The sequence below is a fragment of the Geotrypetes seraphini genome, chromosome 7, assembly GCF_902459505.1.
Source record: "Geotrypetes seraphini chromosome 7, aGeoSer1.1, whole genome shotgun sequence".
NCBI classification, from domain to species: domain Eukaryota; kingdom Metazoa; phylum Chordata; class Amphibia; order Gymnophiona; family Dermophiidae; genus Geotrypetes; species Geotrypetes seraphini.
This window is the reverse complement of record NC_047090.1, coordinates 11,008,990-11,029,628: the sequence shown is the minus strand read 5'-3', so window position 1 is coordinate 11,029,628 and position 20,639 is coordinate 11,008,990. Positions and strand designations below refer to the sequence as shown.

The 20,639-nt window shown below is 43.1% G+C and overlaps 1 protein-coding gene across 6 annotated transcripts in view; it reads right to left on the bottom strand.

The window, feature by feature from the left end:
• Positions 1 to 205: 205 nt before the first annotated feature.
• The window catches only part of PDE3A (phosphodiesterase 3A), a 254,517-nt gene continuing 234,083 nt past the window's right edge, over positions 206 to 20,639 (bottom strand). For 5 of the 6 annotated variants that reach the window (XM_033951589.1, XM_033951586.1, XM_033951585.1 and 2 more), the window contains 8 exons: positions 17,533 to 17,670; positions 10,480 to 10,591; positions 5,345 to 5,458; positions 4,991 to 5,190; positions 4,290 to 4,493; positions 3,035 to 3,196; positions 1,332 to 1,557; positions 206 to 1,147 (listed from right to left, as the gene is read on the bottom strand). In XM_033951589.1, coding sequence (XP_033807480.1) covers positions 918 to 1,147; positions 1,332 to 1,557; positions 3,035 to 3,196; positions 4,290 to 4,493; positions 4,991 to 5,190; positions 5,345 to 5,458; positions 10,480 to 10,591; positions 17,533 to 17,670 — 1,386 coding nt within the window. In that variant the 3' untranslated portion in view covers positions 206 to 917. The remainder of the gene's footprint in view (positions 1,148 to 1,331; positions 1,558 to 3,034; positions 3,197 to 4,289; positions 4,494 to 4,990; positions 5,191 to 5,344; positions 5,459 to 10,479; positions 10,592 to 17,532; positions 17,671 to 20,639) is intronic. The other variant, XM_033951587.1, reaches the window with a different exon arrangement.

Sequence of the window (20,639 nt, the reverse complement as noted above, 5' to 3'; positions counted from 1 at the left end):
TAACATCCCATCGGGCTGTGCTCAAACTGATCAAGACCTTAGTTGCTGGGCTTGACATAAAAAGAGTGATTAAAATAATTCTCGTTACAAAATTTTTCCCTTAAAAAACCAAAAAGGTGGGGGTTTGTTATCTACATGATATGTTAAAAATCTCTCTGTATTTACAAAAAGGTAACCATCATTGAACAAATGTAGTGAAACAAAATATTGAAAAAGTGAAAGACAACTTTAAATAGACATTTGGCTCACAGCATGAACAATGGCGAAAGGAACATTTGTTCACAAGTCATGCTACAACATGCCCTCCCTGCAATAACACACCTCTCACACATACGCACACGCTACACACTCACTGCTGGCAGGATGTATCAGAAGACTGATAAAGCTTTGGAACTTTCACCAGAAGTCACTTAACTAAAAGGTCTTCATTCATCCGTCCATCATTCTCCGACTCCTCAGTCAAAATCCAAGCTCAAGGCACTTTTCGTTCTGCTCCCAAGGGCTTACAATCTAAGCTTTGTACCTGAAGTGACTTACCCAAGGTCACAAGGAGCAATAGTGGAATTCGTAGCTTGCTGCCCCTCGTAATCCTGTCTTTTAGAATTGTCTGTTATAATCACATGAACCAGCAGACCCACACATGCACACTCTCACATACAGACATATATATACAGATACATGCATTCGTGCGGCTGTGTGCAACCAGTCATCCTGGCCTTCTTGTATTTGAATGGCTGGAGAGGCCAATGTTAGGAGTGTGCAAGCTTTTGTGAGTGTAAAATTTTAAAACAGTGTACCTCACTGAAAAATGGAGGGAAACAGAGAATAAAACAGCTGTAGGCACATTATCCCATATTTCTACAGTGTCGTGTCTAAAGGTTTGTGCTGGTATCAGTCTGTCTGTCTTTGAATACTGCTCAGTGGGTTTCGGAGGCATGCATGACCCCTTGGCACTCCCTTTTTTCCTCCTCTTCTTCCCGGATGGCCTGAATTTGTTCCACCTCTGGGTCCTCCTCAATGGCCTTCTTCCACATGCTGTGGTTTTCTAGCAGGTGCTGCGTAATCTGACAGAACACTTTTCTCCTCTTGAAACTTTTGTTTCCTGTAAGAGACACCCCAGCAATCAGCCAATCGACATTCAGAGGCACTAGGGGAGAAAAGAAAATTCTGAAAAGGGCAGGGGAACGCAAGAAAGAGCGGAACGCTAACATGGTCAGTTTGGTTCTATTTGTCAAACGTCCAAATTCAATGGTGAGTTAATGAAGCAATTACAGTAGGAAAGCAGGAAGTAAAAAGCAAGCTGGAGGACACAGATAGGACAGGCCACGTACTTGGTGATGATTCTGAATTTTCCTCTTCTCCTTCATGTTCATCCGTGTCCCCAGACTCATCACTGTCTTCCACCCACCTCCCTGGCATCAGGCCTGCTGAATCATAGGAGTGACAGAGTGGCCCCACAATGTGAGAGATGAACGATTCTTGGAGCTTGGCCAACTGAGGAGCAGAACGGTCCATGAAAGGGCTTATTGGAAGACCTAGACTCAATTCTTCATCACCCTGGAGATCAGACAAAAGGTTTTAGAAACACAACACATTTCAATTGATTCAATTCTCAGGAAATGTTAGTGACACAGGATTTTAAATGCGGACTTCTTTTTTAAACCTCGAAGCTAGTTTAACAGTGCTGTGACCCTCTTGAACAGATGAAAGGCGTGTACAAGCAGAGCAACCCATCCTCTGAAAAATCTGCGGGTCAACACACAGATGTACTTTGGACTAGAAGAATGGAAATCTTGGCTTCCTTACAGGCAGAATTGTTCTGGCAACTGGTAGTGGAACCCTCCCAGCAGGGCGTGATACCTGAGCTCGTGCCTACAAATGGGGAACGAGGTTTTGATGTGACGCAAGGACCTGTGTGCGAAGTCCAACTAAATTTAGAAAAAGACACAGCGGGCAGTTCTGTGTCAGTGTGTCTCACGTGGGCATCTAGAGGGCAAATGTTTGGCGCCTTCTTTCCTAGTTGACCAGGTCAACTCTGCTTACTATTTGAGTTTGTGACTGTTTGTGTCATCTTTTAGAAGCACCAAGAGTTTCTGTTTAATTGTTTCCCCTGATGCAGCCTGCTCTGTCGAAATGTGGGTTCTTCCTCCCTTAGCAATAGACTTAATGTCTCTATTTTGGACTCCTGTGTTCTTTCCTGGGTCCCTTGTTGGTCCAATATTTTCTTCTTGTTACAATGATCCTTCTGAGTCAAATGGCCTATGAGTAAAATACTGGATTTACTCCTTCCATTAGCAAAAGAAGTTTACTTTTTTCTTTTTTACCAACAAAACCTCAGCAAAAGACCTTCTCATCCTATATGTTTCAAGTTTCAAGTTTAATAATTGTTTTGATTAATCGCTTTGTCGAATTTCAAAGCGATGAACAAATTAAAATTACAATTTCTGGGGAATAATACAAACAGAACAATACATATTAACTTACAATATTAATAAAAAAAATTTAAAAAAAAAATTACGAAAACAAACTTAAAAACACAAGGAAGGAAGGGAGATGAAATACAAATCATTATAGGAAAGTAGAACAAAAAAGGGAGAATACAAAATGAATAACAAAAAAACAGTGTAATATAATACAATAAAATATTCTAGACTGCAGTAAGTTTCATCAATTATCAAAAGCGTCTTTGAAGAGAAATGTTTTTAAGTTACTTTTGAATTTCTCAAGATTCTTCTCTTCCCTTAAATAAATTGGAAGGGCGTTCCATAACTGAGGTGTCTCACCCTACTGACAATATCGTAATTTCTTAAAGACACAAGATCTGTATTCAAACTGTTACTATTAGAACAGGTCACAGCATTACAGTTTTGGGTCCAGAACTATTCATCCAGTGAATCAAGAATGGAACATTCTGAAAACCAGGATAGCCTTAATGAGGCTAGAGTTGACCATCCCTACCTATAGCATCCATGGGCATAAAAGACACACCCTGTTGTGGCTACAGTCTGAGTTAGAGGTGCAACAGAACACCTACCTGCTCATAAAACTCATTCACGATACCCTCTGTCCACTGTAAATGCAATTCTTTGCATTTTGCTGGTCCGTTGATGTCGGCCAACTTAATGCACATTTGGCAAATTAGAAGACGATCATTCTCATTAGACCAGTCTATACCAAGACCAACATCTTCATTCACCTGCAAGACACAAGAGGGAGTAATACACCACAGGCCCATAAACTTAAACTACCAGCTGCTTTATCCCCAAGTGGGCAACAGAGAGGATTATCTTGAGATAACCGAACACTTACATAGTAACATAGTAGATGACGGCAGATAAAGACCCAAATGGTCCATCCAATCTGCCCAACCTGATTCAATTTAAATTTTTTCTTCTTAGCTGTTTCTGGGCAAGAATCCAACTGGGTTCCAACTGCTGAAGTCTCCGTCAAAGCTCACTCCAGCCCATCTACACTCTCCCAGCCATTGAAGCCCTCCCCAGCCCATCCTCAACCAAAAGGCCATATACAGACACATACCATGCAAGTCTGCCCAGTACTGGCCTAAGTTCAATATTTACTATTATTTTCTAATTCTAGATCCTCTGTGTTCATCCCACGCTTCTTTGAACTCTGTTCCATGCTTACATGTTGAGGAGAATCTAGAAATCTGCTAAGGGCAATTACTAATTTAATGCCTGATGCCTGATGCCAAGAGTTCTACAGATCATTCCAAGGAAATCTCCAGTTTTATGCGCTCTGCATGCTATCTCTGGGTTTTCATCCTGCCTGATTGCAGACGATCTCCCGGGGATCCTGCCCATAGGATTCTTAGGACTCTGCAGCCTTTTCCAAAGAAAGGGAATACCTGATAACTTCCTCTCTCTCCCAGTCAACGGCCGGTATTTCAGCCTAAAACACCCATTTGTACTTGAGAAAGCACACATGCATTTTGTAGCTGGTCTTATCTTATGAAATTCAGTCACCAGGCCAAATGTCCTGACTTCTTTTCCAAGACAACATTCCGTAACAAAGAGAGAAAAATAAAGGCAGATAAAGACCGTGTGGCCCATCCAGTAGCCCATCCATAACAAACTTGGACGTGCATTCTTTGTTCAGTAAAAGTCCCAGAAATCTTTCTCTTTTCAAAGATCCATTCTGCAACTACCTGGCTAGACAACAGAAATGCATAAAGGACAGACAGGGAAAAATGCTTGAGTACCTGAATAAATTCATGTAAACCACCTGGGAGAATGCTGTAGAAAACGGAATAAATGAATAAAGCTTCATACCTTTGCATTGAATTCAGCCAAAAAATCAAAGTGTTTTTTTAAGTCAGTGGCCAGAATTGCTTCGATGACAAGGAAGCGGAAACGTTTGAACTCCACGTGGTCTAAGTTGACTAAGAAGTTGTATTCTGGTTGGGACATGAATAGATTCCAGGCTGCAGCAGCGTGATGGTTCTCCAACACTGAACGATCGTTATAAAGCACAGCCTGGAGGAGGAGGGGGTGGGGAGAAAAGGAATCAGTAGACATCAAAGCAAAATCCCTGGTCTTCAGTATGTCATACACGTCTGGATGCTACTTCTCTAAAAAGATATAGTTGAATTAGAAATGGTTCATCAAAGGGTGACCAAAATGATCATGGGGCTGGAACGACCCACATGAGGGAAGGCTAAAGGGGTCGGGCTCTTCAGCTTGGAAGTCTGCTTTGAAAATGAGCACCACAGTCTAGGACAGTAAAGTATGATAAGGGATGGCAATTTCACACTGTTTAGTTTTCAACAACTCAATTTCATGCTGCAGGTATCTCAGTAATCAGCACCTGAGATATATCAGCTCATTACAGGCACTCAGTGATTGATTGATTGATCGATCACACAGAATCTTGCACAGTGCAGGACAATATTTTGTATATGCTTGGATATTATAAGTGGCAACGGATACCTACCATAAGCTTCCCTAGAATTTGACTGAATACGTCTGCTCACCTGTGGTGCACTGGTTGCCACCAGAAAAGCATTTGTCCTGCCTGGGTGGTCATAATCATGCATCGCAGCAGCCACGTAGAGGGCCATGAGCTCCAGGGCCGGGATGTTCCCAGCAAGGCTGCCATACCTCTCATCCGAGGCCGTGCGCATCTTGGAGAAGACGTAAGCCATGTGTCCGTGGGTGATGCCACTATCAGAATCTGAACAGGGAGAAGAACTGCAGTAAAGCACCGGGAGACAGGAGAGACAGCAAAGAACCACAATGACCTTCAACTTGTATAAGTGTGAAAGTCTGCGCAGGGAAAAACGCATGGACTCAGCTGGACTGGCCTATCACTAAGGAGAATGGCATACCTGAATCGCTTGCTGATCCATGGTCGTTGCTGACTGTGGTAAGGCCTGGAATAGCCTGCGTGGTAAGGTACCAGACGGCATGCAGCACATCTGTGGCATGGATCCTGTTGTGATCTGTGGCCAACAGAAAACATGGCAAGTCCTGGTGAACAATGAGACGGTATAACTGCAAGGATGGAACTTCTATGGCCGACCTCACCCCCTATATCAAAGTATAAAACTCTCACTCCAGTCCCAAACCTTTGCTTCACACACACAGTCCCAACATGCATCAAATACAGTCTTTCAACAAAGGAAGAACAGCCACCTCTTGAATGGAAACCTTGTTTACATGAGGTCAGTGCAAACACTTTTGAAGGAGACTAAGAAGAAAACCCTTACGTTAGCAGCTGTGAGGGGTAAAATCTGAGGCAATTATGTAACACATTTGTATATTAAATAATGTAAATATGGTTTTTAATTTATAAAAATAAATTGTTTTCCCGATATTTCTTGTGTGCACACATTTTGCTTTGTTCTCTTTCTGGGAAAAAACACTTTTGTGATTATGGTTAAGAAGTGAGAGGGACAGAGAATAGGGATGGGGTAGGAGATATTATGTTAATCAGGTTTTCTATTCCACCTTTACCTATTCAGTTCAAGGTCGGATTACATTACGAGAGGCTGGGTCAGTTACCCAGGAAGTTAGAATGGACATGGATGTTACCCCCACAAGAACAATCCTTAATAGCAAAAGACATTGGACCATTTGTTACTCAGACGGTAAATAAATCCCTTGAGAAGGGATGTATTCTGGAAGGATGTAAACAATCGGCCATAACTCTCTGACTCTGAAAAAGACAGGTTCAAATGTCAAGTTTATGTCAAATTATTGTCCGATATCTGTTTTTTCCATTTTTTTGAAAGATTGTTGAAAGAGTGGTTTTGAAACAATTGGATGACTATTTTCAAGAAGTTAATTGCTTAGACACATTTCAATTTGGATTACGCCACGCTCAGTGTTGAATTATTATTAGTGTCGGTAGTTGATACTTTGAGGGAAGGAATGGATAAGAATATGAGGTTCTGAATGGTGTCATTAGATGTTTCTGGTGCCGCTGTTAAAGAAGTTGCAAGGATTAGGTATATGTAATGTAGTGTATGATTGGTTTATGTCATACTTATGTGGAAGTGGGGGATTGGTGTCTAAATTAATAGCTGTGAAATGGATGCCACAGGGATCAGCCCTTCCTGCCTTATTGTTTAATATTTATATGGCAGAGATAGAAAAGGGATTTCAAAAATTAAATGAGCAATATAGAATGTATGCTGACGATATACTGTTTTTGTCCCCATGGAAATGATAGTCAAAGAGTCGAACCGCTATTAAACTTGTATATTGGATGTGTTGTAGAACGGATGACAGTTGAATGTTCAAAAAACGGAGGTAATGCTAGTAGGGAAAGATAAGAGTGGATAACTGTATTGGGGAAATGCTGGTTTTGGGGGTATGGTTGGATTCCGCACTAACAATGGGATATCAAATCTTGAAGACTGTTCAATTGGGCTATACACAAGTTTATTAGAATTTTAATATACCGACTATCAAGCAAATATCTAGCCGGTTTACATAAAGTTTAAAAAATTTTCTAAAAGAAATGGTACAAATAATTAAAAAATTTTTAAATAAAAAAAAATTAAAATTAAAATACGTAGTGAACATTAATGACTTTAACATGACAAACTGGATAGTGAGGGCAAAAAGGGGAAGGGTGGGTAAAGTTACATTGTAGAAAGAAAATGGAGATAGAAGGGTTGGGTTATAACAAATAGGGTGGGGGAAATGTATGTGATGTAGAATAGTATGTAAAAGTATGATAGTGAGGAGAAATTTAAACAGAAGAAAATGCGTCAAGAAATAGGAAAGTTTTTAGGCTCTTCTTGAATTTATCGAGATGTTGTTCTTCTCGGAGTGGTTGTGGAAGGGAGTTCCACAGTGTCGGGGCAGATACGGCAAAATTTATTTTTCGTGTGTAGTAAAATTCTTTTATAGACGGAATTAGCAGGAAGTTTTGATTGGTAGATCTCAGAATTCGAGGGGAGTGTAGAGGAATGAGTAATTTGTGAAGAAATAATGGTAAGTGTGAAGATTTTATTTTGAATGTCAGTAAAATAATTTTGTAAGTGCACATGCTGTATAGGTTAAAGTCAATGTTATTGCCGTACAATTTTCGTACTGTGGTACAAGCGCTGATATTAGGGAGGTTAGATGACTGTAATACGCTGTACCTCGGAGTTGTAAAAACAAAGAACAGGGTTCTGATTAATTCTAGAGTAAGATTGATTACTGGTGTTTCTCGGCAGGTCCATATCACGACAATTTGACTTCCAATACAGCAAAGAGTTCAGTTTAAGATATTATCCATTGTACATAAGGTTTTGTATCATAAGGCCCCTTTATTTTAAATATTTTACTATTTTAGTATTGTAAACCAACTAGATATCTGATGATGGTCGGTACATTAAACACAGAATAAACTTGGAAAAGTTGGAACCGAGTGTTTCCAGGGTTTGTTAAAATTACATTGTCCAAGAAGAGAGTTAAGATCAGAACACGCCATGAGATTCTCTTTGGATAGGGAATTTACTGTGAAACATGTTAAAAATTGGGATATTGACATTCTCTGTGGCAGGTGTGAAGTTTTGGAACGCATTGACAGGCCAACTGTGTTTGTGTAGGTCTAGAGATGTTTTGAAAAAATTACTGAAGACACATTTGGTTCTGGATGCATTCATGTGAAAATATGAATAAGGTCCTTTTGTGAAGAACTCAGCTTGATGTTATTAATGTGCTGCATTGTTTTTTATTTATAAGAACATAAGACTTGCCGTTGCTGGGTCAGACCAGTGGTCCATCCTGCCCAGCAATCTGCTCACGCAGCGGCCCTTAGGTCAAAGACCAGCGCCCTAACTGAGACTAGCCTTACCTGCGTACGTTCCAGTTCAGCAGGAACTTGTCCAACTTTGTCTTGAATCCCTGGAGGGTGTTTTCCCCTATAACAGCCTCCATAAGAGCGTTCCAGTTTTCTACCACTCTCTGTATGTTGTTTGTACACGGCTTAGATTTTTAAGCGGTATACAAATTTTTAAAATAACTCAATAGAGTTGCTAGTACAGGTAGATCAGTACAACTATTAATATAGTTAGGTCATACAAGTTCAAATAGGCCATCATTGGCTCATTATTAAGTCCCAGGAGTTGGTACAGAAATGCTTTTAAAAGATTTCTGAACCTGAGATATTGGTCACAAGATCGAAATGTAAGTTGTAGTTGGTTCCAGCATTCTGCTAATTGATCTTGGATGGATAAGGAAATTTGCCTGGTAGCCTTTATATTGTTGCAAGCTGGGAGTTTAAAATGGAAAAGATTTCTGATGGAATATCTGTTGGACTAGGATGGCCAACTCTGTAAGGTAGGCGGGGGCATTCCTTGTCAGGATCTTAAAGGCTGTGATGCCTAATTTAAACTTTATCCTTGCAGTTATGGGCAACCAATATAGGTGTTCTGATTTCCATAGTCTGTATACGAGTCTTACTTCTGCATTTTGAACTAGTTGTAGACGCGATAGCAATGTTTTAGAGCAGGGGTGTCCAATGTCGGTCCTCGAGGGCCGCAATCCAGTCAGGTTTTCAGGATTTCCCCAATGAATATGTATGAGATCTATTAGCATACAATGAAAGCAGTGCATGCAATTAGATCTCATGCATATTCATTGGGGAAATCCTGAAAACCCGACTGGATTGCGGCCCTCGAGGACCGACATTGGACACCCCTGTTTTAGAGCAAAGAACTAGTGTTACATTACAGTAGTCTAGTTGAGATAGAATTAGGGGTTGCACTAAGATTTGGAAAACCTCTGTTTCAAAGTATTTTCTGATGGATCTTAGCTTTCTCATCACAAGGGAAGATTATTATTTATTGCTTCTACAGTGCTCTTCATGGATAGGTGGTAATCAATTTCTACTGCTAAGATTATAATTCTAGTGGAAAGGCTGTGTCGTCTACTGTAATCCTTGGCACGTAGAGTGGATCAGTTGAGGGTCCTAGCCACGGGAATTTGGTTTGGTTCTTATTTAGTTTGAGGCAGTGGGTTAAGGTCCAGTTTTCTTTGATGTGGACACATCATGTGACAGTGGTGAGGGTGTTGGCTAATGCAGCTGTTACAGGTAGCAGGATTGTTATGTCATCTGCATAGGTGAAATGTTTTATTTGTGCAAGATCAAGGTTGGCTCCCATGGATTGCTTTAGAAGGTTGAACACTGATGGTGAATGTGGCAATCCTTGGAGGACACTGCTGGGAGGGTGCCAGCTGTAAGAAAGTTCAGGGGAGGGACAGAAGGATACCCCTTAAACATTCCCTTCACTCAGACATCCCATAAGCCTCTTCAGTTCTCTCTCATTCACTCACCTTACAACCCCTTCACAATCCCCCCCTGCCACTTGCTGATCCCCTTGCCTCACCACTTTCTGCCCTCAAATGCCTTTGAACCACACAGTTAATTACTCACTTCATCATATAAGATCAGAGTGAGTTAATCACATTACCACACCGACTGATTGGGGAAGAAGAGGATTCAATGTAGAATGAGGGTGATGAACAGGCCACCCAACCCTCATCCCGGAGAGCAGGGAAGTCTGTGCAGGGGCTGGATTTTACAGCCTAGGTATGGGGAGGAAGCTTACGAATTAGAGGGCAACTGATTTGTTCAAGAGGAAGTTCTAACGACAGCACATTCTCCCTCTGTAATCAGGACATATATTATTGGTCCACTCCTCAGATTCTCCTAAGTCAGGACACCAGTCATTAAGCTCAGAATGCTGTCCATATTATGATGCTTTGTTGATATTAATAGTATTCCTTGCTAATGCTTAAGTAGCTCTTCTTTCTGGTGTTGTTTATAATTCCCCACATAGTAGATCTCTGCGGGATGCAGTATCCTAAGAATCTGTGCTAGACTCCAGGTTAACTCTCAGCTATTTGCTCCTTTTCTATAAAGTCAGTAATAAAAGTCCAATCCATAATTGTGCTTTACTCTAATTCCAGAAAATTGCATACCCAGGTTTATTCACTAGGGGGCAGCAAAGTCTGTACTTACAAGGAATATCTCGGTAGCCATTCTCCAGAGCATGAAAATAGTTCATGAACTCTCTCACTGGAATTTTAAATGTTTCAAAAAGCCCCATGTCCTCAAAAAGCCTGTAGGAAACCTAGAAAAAAGAGAAACGTGGCTTGTACTAAGAGGAGCACAATGTGGAAAACTCTGCCCCTGGGTTTTGTCTTTCATCAGTCACACTGGAGCTCAAACAGAAGTTAACAAACAGCTTAATAAATGGCAGCAGATAACAGGCCCATTCAATCCGACAAGATTCGGACTCTTTCCCTTAGGTTTCTAGAATTTGACCAGATGAATATACAGGATTCCATTGCCTAAACCTAATAAAAAGTCAAAAAAAGAAGATAAGGTGATTCATGCCTTCTTTATTTTGATTTTATTACCATTGTATACTGCTTTGACCTGTCTTTTTCAGACAAGGCGGTATAAAAGTTTAAAATAAACATAAACTAGTTTTGAAAGCTAATACCACCTTCTTCAGATCAGATGTGAGCAAAACATAATAAATACCAAACTGTATAAGTGAAAGAAGCATTCCATTGAAGGTTTCATGAGGGAGAGATGGTGGATGACAAAGCAGTTTCATTTTATGGTTTATATTGTGATAGGAAACCCTGATATTTGTTAAGGGTGTCAGAATACGAGTTTCTCTTATAAACATGCCTTTGATGAATTGTAGCTCGTATAGACTTCAGTCATTTTTAGAACTGGCTGAGGCTTTTTCCTTCCCTTCCCTTGATATCGCGGTTTGACACACATACATTGATACGGAGGGAAATATTTCATCATCTCAACTTCCTCTATTATAAAATCACTGATGCAGTGCTCTGGTCTTGCATCGTGCTCTTCCCCAGAGGTATCAGACCTTGTTAGATCTGTGGTGCTTTGGTGAAGGCGGCCAGATGCTAAAGCTGCGAATTAACTTATCCAGGCAGCACATGAAACAATCAAACTAAACACCCATAATTTTATAATCATGTGTGTTCATTTTTACGCTGAGCATGCAAAACTCTGCTGCACTTTCAGAATACTTGTTCTGTGTCATGAAATATGACACGTGATAGAATAACAAATAGTGGATAGGAAGTACAGTGGTGCCTCACACAACGAACTTAATTGGTTCCAGGAGCAAGTTTGTTATGCGAAAAGTTCGTTATGTGAAACGCGTTTTCCCATAACAATACATGTTAAAAAAAATAATTCGTTCTGCAGCATAAAATATGCTAAGATGACATAAAAAAAGATAAATTTGTCAAAATGGTGAAAATGGTGGTCTTGCTGAGGCCAAACTCTTTGACGAGGTCACACTGTTTGACCCCACGTTCACTCCTTCTAATTATTTCCCGTTTCATTTCAACAGAAATCACCTTCCTGCTTTTTTTAGAAGCCATGATATACAAAAAATATTGAGTTTATCTTAAAAGGACGACTGTATACAGTGAGAGAGGGCAGAGTCTCAGCGGCAAAAACTGGGACTTAACTTTTCTTTTTTTTTTTTTTTCTAGCATCGGGGAAGCGGCGAGAGTAGCTCCGCCCCACCCAACGCATCAGCAGTAGGCGCCGGGCCCCTCCATAAAAGGAGGCGAGCCGACGGTCCGCCACTGCACAGGGAGCCAGGCGAAGGGCTGTGAGAGAGGGCAGTTAAGCGCAGTGACTAACGACTGCCGGCAGTGCAGCGCGGCAGCTCGGGCGACTTCGTTGTGTGAAACGAAGTTCGTTGTATGAATCAAGACATGAAGTTCGTTGTGTGCAGCGTTCGCTGTGCGAGGCGTTCGTTATGCGAGGCACCACTGTATAGTATTTGGTAAGACGCTGGGTTTATGGGCAAGTAGTTTTGTTAATTGTTGTGTATGTATATTTTGTAATCCATCTTGGACAAAGGCGGGCGAGAAATGACAAGAAACGAAACTCAAACTACTGAATTGGCTACAATTGGAGTCAGAGTCGGCTCAACCACTGGACTAGCTAAGGCTCTGGCCCAGGGCGTCAAAATCCCTGGCCCCTGAGCTGACCGCCAGGGCTAAACCTGGATCTAAGCTTTCTCGCCCTTCTCTCTCCGGCCCCTAGTCTTGCGTTGCTCTCTCTCCTCCTGCCCTCCCTTCTTCTTCCCCTGCGGCCCTCTAAACATTACCTTGCGTGTTCTCCATCACCTCTCTCAACTCTGCTGTCACTACTACCTTGCCCTACAATTGTCCCAAGCATGTGCCCCTTTGCCAAGCCATCTGTTACCCCCACCAACCTGCAGATTGTAAACTAGAACGCGGGGAAAAGCCAACAGGAATGAAAGGTTTGGACTGTAGTTAAGGCAGTCCAATAGAGAAGTTGAAATAAAGGGTGTCAGGTCAAAAGCGCGCCGGGACAAAGGCGCGAGCAGACAATTGAGCACAGTGCGGAGGCGCACGCCGAAGAAAATTACTGTTTTTAGGGCTCCGACGGGGGGGGGGGCGTGGGGGGAACCCCCCACTTTACTTAATACAGATCGAGCCGCGTTGTGGGGGTTTTGGGGGGTTGTAACCAGTGCTCCCTCTAAGCGGGCGGGTGTTGTGAGCAAAATTTTTTTCGCTGTGCGCTCGCGCCAGCAAGTTATGCGCCAACTCGCCCGATTCTCCTCTCGCCGCCCTGCCATCAGCCGTACGCCGTGCGCTGTGACGTGAAACTTGTGCGCTGCGAGGTAATATTTTGTGCGCCAGCGCACGTCAGCGCAGCTTAGAGGGAACACTGGTTGTAACCCCCCAAATTTTACTGAGAACTTCACTTTTTCCCTGTTTTTAGGGAAAAAGTTAAGTTTATAGTAAAATGTGGGGGGTTACAACCCCCCAAACCCCCCACAATGCCGGCGCGATTTGTATTAAGTAAACTCGGGGTGCTCCCCAACAAAACCCCCCGTCGGAGCCCCTAAAAACAGTAATTTTCTTCGGCGCACGCCTCCATCTTGCGCTCAGTTGTCGGTGCGCGCCTTTGTCTTCCGCGTTGTTGTCTATGAACCGAAATAAAGGCAGCTTCAGGAGGAGATCAGAGTGTGGTTAGAGCTACAGCGTCAGCACCTGAGGTTGTGGGTTCAAACTCCGTGCTGACCCTTGGCAAGTCACTTAATCTTCCACTGCCCCAAATACATAGATTGTGAGTCCACCGGGCAGACAGGGAAAATGCTTGAGCACCTGACTTGTAACCCATTCTGAGCTCCTTTGGGAGGTGGGCTAAAAAAAAAATCAAATAAATAACTACTAAGCAGGTTGCAGATACAAACAAACTCCACACTTTGAAAAATCTGCCTAAAAATTTAGAGTATAGAGCACTGAATGAACAGGTGGACAAAACAGGTACCTCAGAGACCTGGACGAAGGAGGATAACCAACAGAACACTATGATACTAGGATCTGGATTATATTGCAAGTAAACTTCGGGCATGGAGTGTAAGGGAGCCGGCCAGACCGCACATTACTTTGGGGTCCGCGAGTGTGGGGCCGTTGTAAGTGTGCATGTGCACCCCTGCCAGCCATGGACCTATGGATCACGCGTGGGTGCGTGGGCGCTTAGCGTTTTATTATTATAGATGATAGGGTGGATGAAATCTGTGGAGTGGTGGGACTGTAAGTTAAAGACACCATTGAGTGAAACAGGATAGAAATTCAAGTTATGAAGGGAAAGAGAAGAGTGGCAGAGCTGTGATAGCTGGCAAGATGAATAGATGATGAAATCATAAGAAAAATTAGGAATGATAAAAAAAACAACCTGGCAACACTAAACTAAATGGAGACTAGATAACTGCCACCTTGGGAAATGCCAGGGAGATGAAAGAAATGAAGCATCTGCTCCACGAACTGACAAGAGGGGGAGCTATTAGTGGAATGCAGGACTTTGTGTGAGAGGTACGAGGGGGCGCTGAAAAGTTCTCTGCCCAACCAGGAAGAGAATGACGTGGATACGGTTCAATCAATGATCCAGAACAATGTCAAAGCAGAGAATCCTGTTTCTGCAAATTGGACCTTAACGAAATAAGATAACACTCTTTTGAGCTGAAGGCAAAATGACGCTCAGAATTTAGGAAGTTGCTTATTTGGGCTGAGAATTTTTCAGCACCCCCTCTTATGTAATAAAAGTGAGCCAAGTATAGGACAATCAAGCCCTTGTGACATCACTGATGAGGTTAGTTCTTATTGGTGGAATGAGGCATTATGACATCACAGTCTCAGTTCTGGTTATCAGAGACAAAAAATTCTCAGCTCAACCAAGAAGAGAATGACGTGGATACGGTTCAATCAATGATCTGAAACAATGTCAAAACAGAGTATTTTGTTTCTGCAAATTGGCACTTAATGAAAATAAGGCTGATAATTTAGAAAGTTGGTTGGTTGGGCTGAGGACTTTTCAGCACCTCCTCATGAAGGTGTTGAGTCTGCTTGGCAATGGTGATCATAACAGGACCACAACTGAGTTAAAAATTTGAGTGAAGGCACTAAGGAAATCTACTGTGTCATTATTTAACTTTGGAAAAGGCAACTATGACAATTATGACGAACTTCCAACACAGAAAAATTCAGGAAGAGTCTTTCACTTAGCTATTCCAACTCTAGGGGTGAGATACATATTTATGGTAAATGATATACTGACGCTGTAAAAATATTGGATTCATTGTTTTGTTCTTCCAGTTGTTAGATACAGTGGGCCATAAATTTTAACATACATAATAAAATGAGAAAATTGACTTTAAAAAATGCTCAAAAGAGCTCCAAAGGTTAGGAGTTGAAATCAGTGTATGGCCATTGTTCAAAAATACTATCTTAGAAGCATGAAGAGGTGAGGAGTGGGAGAGCGAGACTAAGAGTGAACAAGGGAAGACTGACTTCGGAGGACTGGCTAAGCTAAGAGAGAGAAAAGCTGGTGGGGACTGGTGGAAGGGACAGGGCAAGCGTGGAAGGGAAGAACATTTTGAAGGTTTGGGAATTCTTTCTATGTTGCAGCTGCTGGAACTACGTCTCCCTCTAAAATACATTGGACCATTTTCCGGAACACCTAGGCTCATCTGGTCCATCTTCAAACTCTCCTTGGTGAAACCTCATCTTCAGGACTGTGTGCTCAAATTTTTTTACAGCCGTACATCTGAAAGAAAGATATCAGGCAAGGGCTGCAGGAATGGTGTCCTGTCTGTGGAAAGAAGTGCCACATGTTAAGCTCTGGAACGCGTTTGCCAGAGGTTGTGGTAAAGGCGGATAGCTTAGCTGGTTTTAAGAAAGGTTTGGACAAATTCCTGGAGGAAAAGTCCATAGTCTGTTATTGAGAAAGTCATGGGGGAAGCCACTGCTTGCCCTGGATCGTTAGCATGGAATGTTGCTACTCTTTGGGCTTTGGCCAGGTACTACTGACCTGGATTGACCACCGTGAGAATAGGCTACTGGGTTTGATGGACCATTGGTCTGACCCAGTAAGGCTATTCTATCCTAGAAGTAGTAGTCATGAAACAAGGTCAAAAGGAGGTGACTCTGAAGTAACATTCAGTTACAGAAATGGGGTAAATGCTGCCTGGGGTGGTAAAAGCAAAACCAGCCATAGAAGATCCTTTGCTCATTATTAAACCACCTTGAATTTCATTTTGTGTCAATGACTTGAGTTTAAAGAACCGAAGGGAAAGGCAGAGCTCAGGATTAGCTGCCATCAGATTTATTGGTTCCGTTAAACCTCAAAATTCCTGTTCAGCAACAATTGGGTACTTAAGACTGGCTCAGAATTTGGAAGCCAAAAACTTTGGCGCTAAGTGTGATTCTATAATGGGTGGGCGCACTTTTTAGATTCTCACTTAGTGCCATTTCTGTGCCAAACTTGTACCGGGTGTAAATGCCAACGACAAACTAGAGCATGCTCCAGCCCTATCCTGTAAATTGGCGAGTAATGTTTTTGGAATGCCCCCGATGTGCCCTTGGCCTCCAGCCAGATGCATGTACAAAGCCTTGCTAGTTAAGAGGTCATGACTCAAGTTATGTTTTATTTCATGTGGGTTGATAGTGTACTCTGCCATGAATTGTGGGATAATGCGCTCTATGCATTTTAAAAATAGTTGAAGTTCAATTTAGTTAATATAAAACCAAAGTTATAATCTAAGTGGTTTACAATGAATATAAAATGAATATTAAAATAAGTTAATTTATCCAAATGGCACTCAATTTTTCTATATAAATGTTCTTGTGAGGATCATCAATCAAACTCTCACCAAGACATATACCAAACTCAGTATATATCTCAAATTCCTCACCTCCAGCTCCTCAGAAGATTTCACTGCCCTGGGCTTTATGTACTACCTCCTCACTGGAGCCGCTTCAAGGGTACTTAGCTTTTAATTGTGGTCTTCTTTTCAGGCAAATTTAAAATTGAAAAGTAAAGTTTGTTAGTACAAATTGATAGCGGCTCCAGTGAGGCCTTCTTCGGGGCTCATAAGAGTCCAGGGCCTCGGGGTGCCTTTCCACTGACTCTGGCCTCGCTCGCCATGGGCAGAATTGGCGGGGGGCGGGTCTGTTGATGCTTGTTATAGTGTTGAGGAAGATGCTTCATCGTTTGTTGCTGTGAACCCTTCTATGCCATTGTTTTGCTTACTCTGTTGTTTGCATCAATAAAATTATTTGAACCGTAAAGCCTAGGGCAGTGAAAACTTTTGAGCCCAGGTGGTACTTCTGAGGAGCTGGGGATTTTACACTGGAGGTGAGGAGTTTGAGATACATACTGAGCTTGGTATATATCTCGGTGAGAGTATTAAAATAAGTTAAGCATACATCCAAATTCGAGCACGCAACCTTGGGGGTTATTCTCCTGGTCTAAGGCAGTGTCCCAGTCTTCATACCGAAAGTGTAAAATGCCTCTTATAAAGTGACCTCATTCATGAAAGTACGCATGATGACCTGAATACGTCTGCTCTCATGCCACTTGGATGTAGGTGTATTCTGGAACAGGGATACATGCGGAGTCAATGACCATTTTCGGTACGATTCCTGTGCTCACTCTCACCGTCTAGGTGTCCCTTGTTCATCCCTCAGACCCTCTACTTACCTGACTGAGGATACGGCCACACTTCTTTCCCGTCTTCTCCACCAAATCAAAGATGGGGAAGTTCCAGCTGTTCAGCTCCTTCATGACTGGGCCCAAATCTTCCATGACTAGAGGCTCTGGTGCAAGGATGGGCTTGTCCTGTGAGGAGGAAGAACGGGAAGAAACCTTAGGTATGAAAAGAGAATTTCATGTCACCTCTTCATTTTATTTTTTTCTGAGGATTGAAGGTGGTTTTCCTTCCTGACATTTTTTGAAGCTCAGAAGAGAACATTTTCACTCTTTATCCCCACACACGAGGACACATCACAGTTGAGCAGCCATAGGCTTCGCTGTCTATATTATCTGTATGATGTCATCAAAACGTCTGACCTTGACGACGCAGCTTCAGAACTTCCTGAGTGTGATTTCTATCCTCTTAGGTCTAATCAGTCAGCTACAGTAAGAGGGGGTTCCGCCCCGGGCGCCGTCTTGGTGGGGCACCAGCACCCTTCCTGCTCTCCACCCCCTAAGGGGCCTTCCTCCGTACCTCTTTAATTTTCCTGGCATGAGCAGCATCACGAACTCGCTGCCCGACTCGGTGTCAGCTGTCCCTCTGACGTCACTTCCGGGTCCCGCACCTGGGAACTGAAGTCAGAGGGAGAGCTGACACCGGTGCGAGCAGCTGCTCATGCCGGGAAAATAAAAGAAGTAGGGGTACCACTCATACGCCACTGTTCTCATGACAGCGCAACAAATTATTAACGCTCAATAAAAAGTCATACTTAAGCCGCATCAATAAAAATGAACCCCTAAATAACCCCCAATAGCGCCTTTTAGCACAGGCCGGTGCGCTGAATGCTCTACCCTGCCCCCAACGCTCATAGGAGCATTCAGCGTGCTGGCCTGTGCTAAAAACCACTATCACAGTTTTGTAAAAGGGGTTTAGGAATTGGTTTCTTTGTTATTCCTAAAACCTACTTTATTCAGGTCTTCATTTTCGTTCTTCATTTGAGCATTAGGATTTAAGGGTGTCTGATATACCAATTAATTCCCAATTTTTTTGAATTGTTTGTAACTAATGATGGATGGCCACTAGGATGGTCTCCGGACTCAAGGGTCTCTCATACGAGGAAAGACTGGGCAAATTGCAGCTCTACACTCTAGAGGAGCGCAGGGAAAGGGGAGACATGATTGAGACATTTAAGTACATCACAGGTCGTGTCGAGGTGGAAAACAACATATTCTTTCCCAAGGGACCCTCGATCACAAGGGGGCACCCACTCAAACTCAGCGGAGGGAAATTTCACGGTGACACCAGGAAGTATTTCTTCACAGAAAGGGTGGTGGATCACTGGAACAAACTTCTGGTGCAGGTGGTCAAGGCCACCAGCGTTCTCGACTTTAAGAATAAATGGGACATCCACGTGGGGTCCCTACGAGGGCTGAGTTAAGGTACTAGCATTAGCACTCAGACCTAATGGGGTGGGTCAGTAGAGTGGGCAGACTTGATGGGCTGTGGCCCTTTTCTGCCGTCATCTTTCTATGTTTCTAACCCGATCCCCTCGTAAAAGTGTCGAATCTGCTTGGTAGCAGGACCACATATGAGTGAAGGCACTAAGGAAATCCACTGTGCCCACCCAGACTACAGAACATTCCCAGTCCAGCCTTTTCTCTGAAGTCACCCTCAGAAAAAGTTCAGACTACAGGACCAGGCAGAGCATTTCCAAGACTCAATGGAACTCTGAAGCTCGCAGGCGAGGGCACTTTGTTATGCGCTAATGTAAAAAAATCTCACATTTCTCAAATGCAGCACTGTTTATTTATTTAATTCGATTTCTCCTGAGGGCTCAGAACGGGTTACAATTGGCATTCACAAAAAATTACCTGACAAAGGCATTCCTAGAAGAGACAGGAGAGTGAGAAAAAGAAGAGAGAGGCAGGGAGTCGGAGGCGGGAAGGAGCGGGAGGAGGGGGAGAGAACTCCTTGTGTTCCTTCCGAGCATATAAATCAGGATGTAAGATCACCTTCCCCCCCCCCCCCACACCCCCCCCACCCCCGCCCCCAGGATCCGTAGCTTGACACCTTTTCTTTGAAGAGTAGAAAATGTGTGAAAGGCTTTGCTTCGCCATTCTTCGGGAATTCTCAGCTCAGCCAACAAAATCCAAGTCTTTGAATTATCCTGCTCTTTAAAAAGGGGGACAGCACAGATACTGAATAATAGAAACATAGAAACATAGAAATAGACGGCAGATAAGGGCCACGGCCCATCCAGTCTGCCCACCCCAATGACCCTCTCCTACCTTTCTCTGTGAAGAGATCCCATGTGCCGATCCCATTTGGCCTTAAAATCAGGCACGCTGTTGGCCTCAATAACCTCCAGTGGAAGACTATTCCAGCGATCAACCACCCTTTCAGTGAAAAAGAATTTCCTGTTGTCACCTCGTAGTTTCCCGCCTCTGATTTTCCACGGATGCCCTCTTGTTGCCGTGGGTCCCTTGAAAAAGAAGATATCTTCCTCCGCTTCGATGCGGCCCGTGAGATACTTGAACGTCTCGATCATGTCCCCCCTCTCTCTGCGCTCCTCGAGCGAGTATAGCTGCAGTTTGTCTAACCGTTCTTCGTACGGGAGATCTTTGAGTCCCGAGACCATCCGGGTGGCCATTCTCTGAACCGACTCCAGTCTCAGCACATCCTTACGATAATGCGGCCTCCAGAATTGCACACAGTATTCCAGGTGGGGCCTCACCATGGATCTATACAATGGCATAATGACTTCCGGCTTACGAAACCCCTGCAAAATTCAGGTAGCTTAGATGAGCAGGCTAGGCACACCTCTCGCTCTTTATAGCAGGGGGCTGTTCAGTATGCCCAAACCTACACATGATTGGGAATGGGGCTTTATTGGTCACTGGTCCAGAGAAATGAGGCATTTCTCTCCTCAGTGTGAAGAAGAGGCTCAGGTACATTCTCTAGGCAGTGTGAGGCGCCTGAGCTCTGGTGTCCTCCACCCAGTACCTCAAAACAGAGTTTGTAGAGGTCTAAGCCTCGGGCATCAGTATCACATCCTCTCTCTAACCTCAGGGATTTCATCAATACACAATAATGTGGGGGAGAGTGTGGCGCAGTG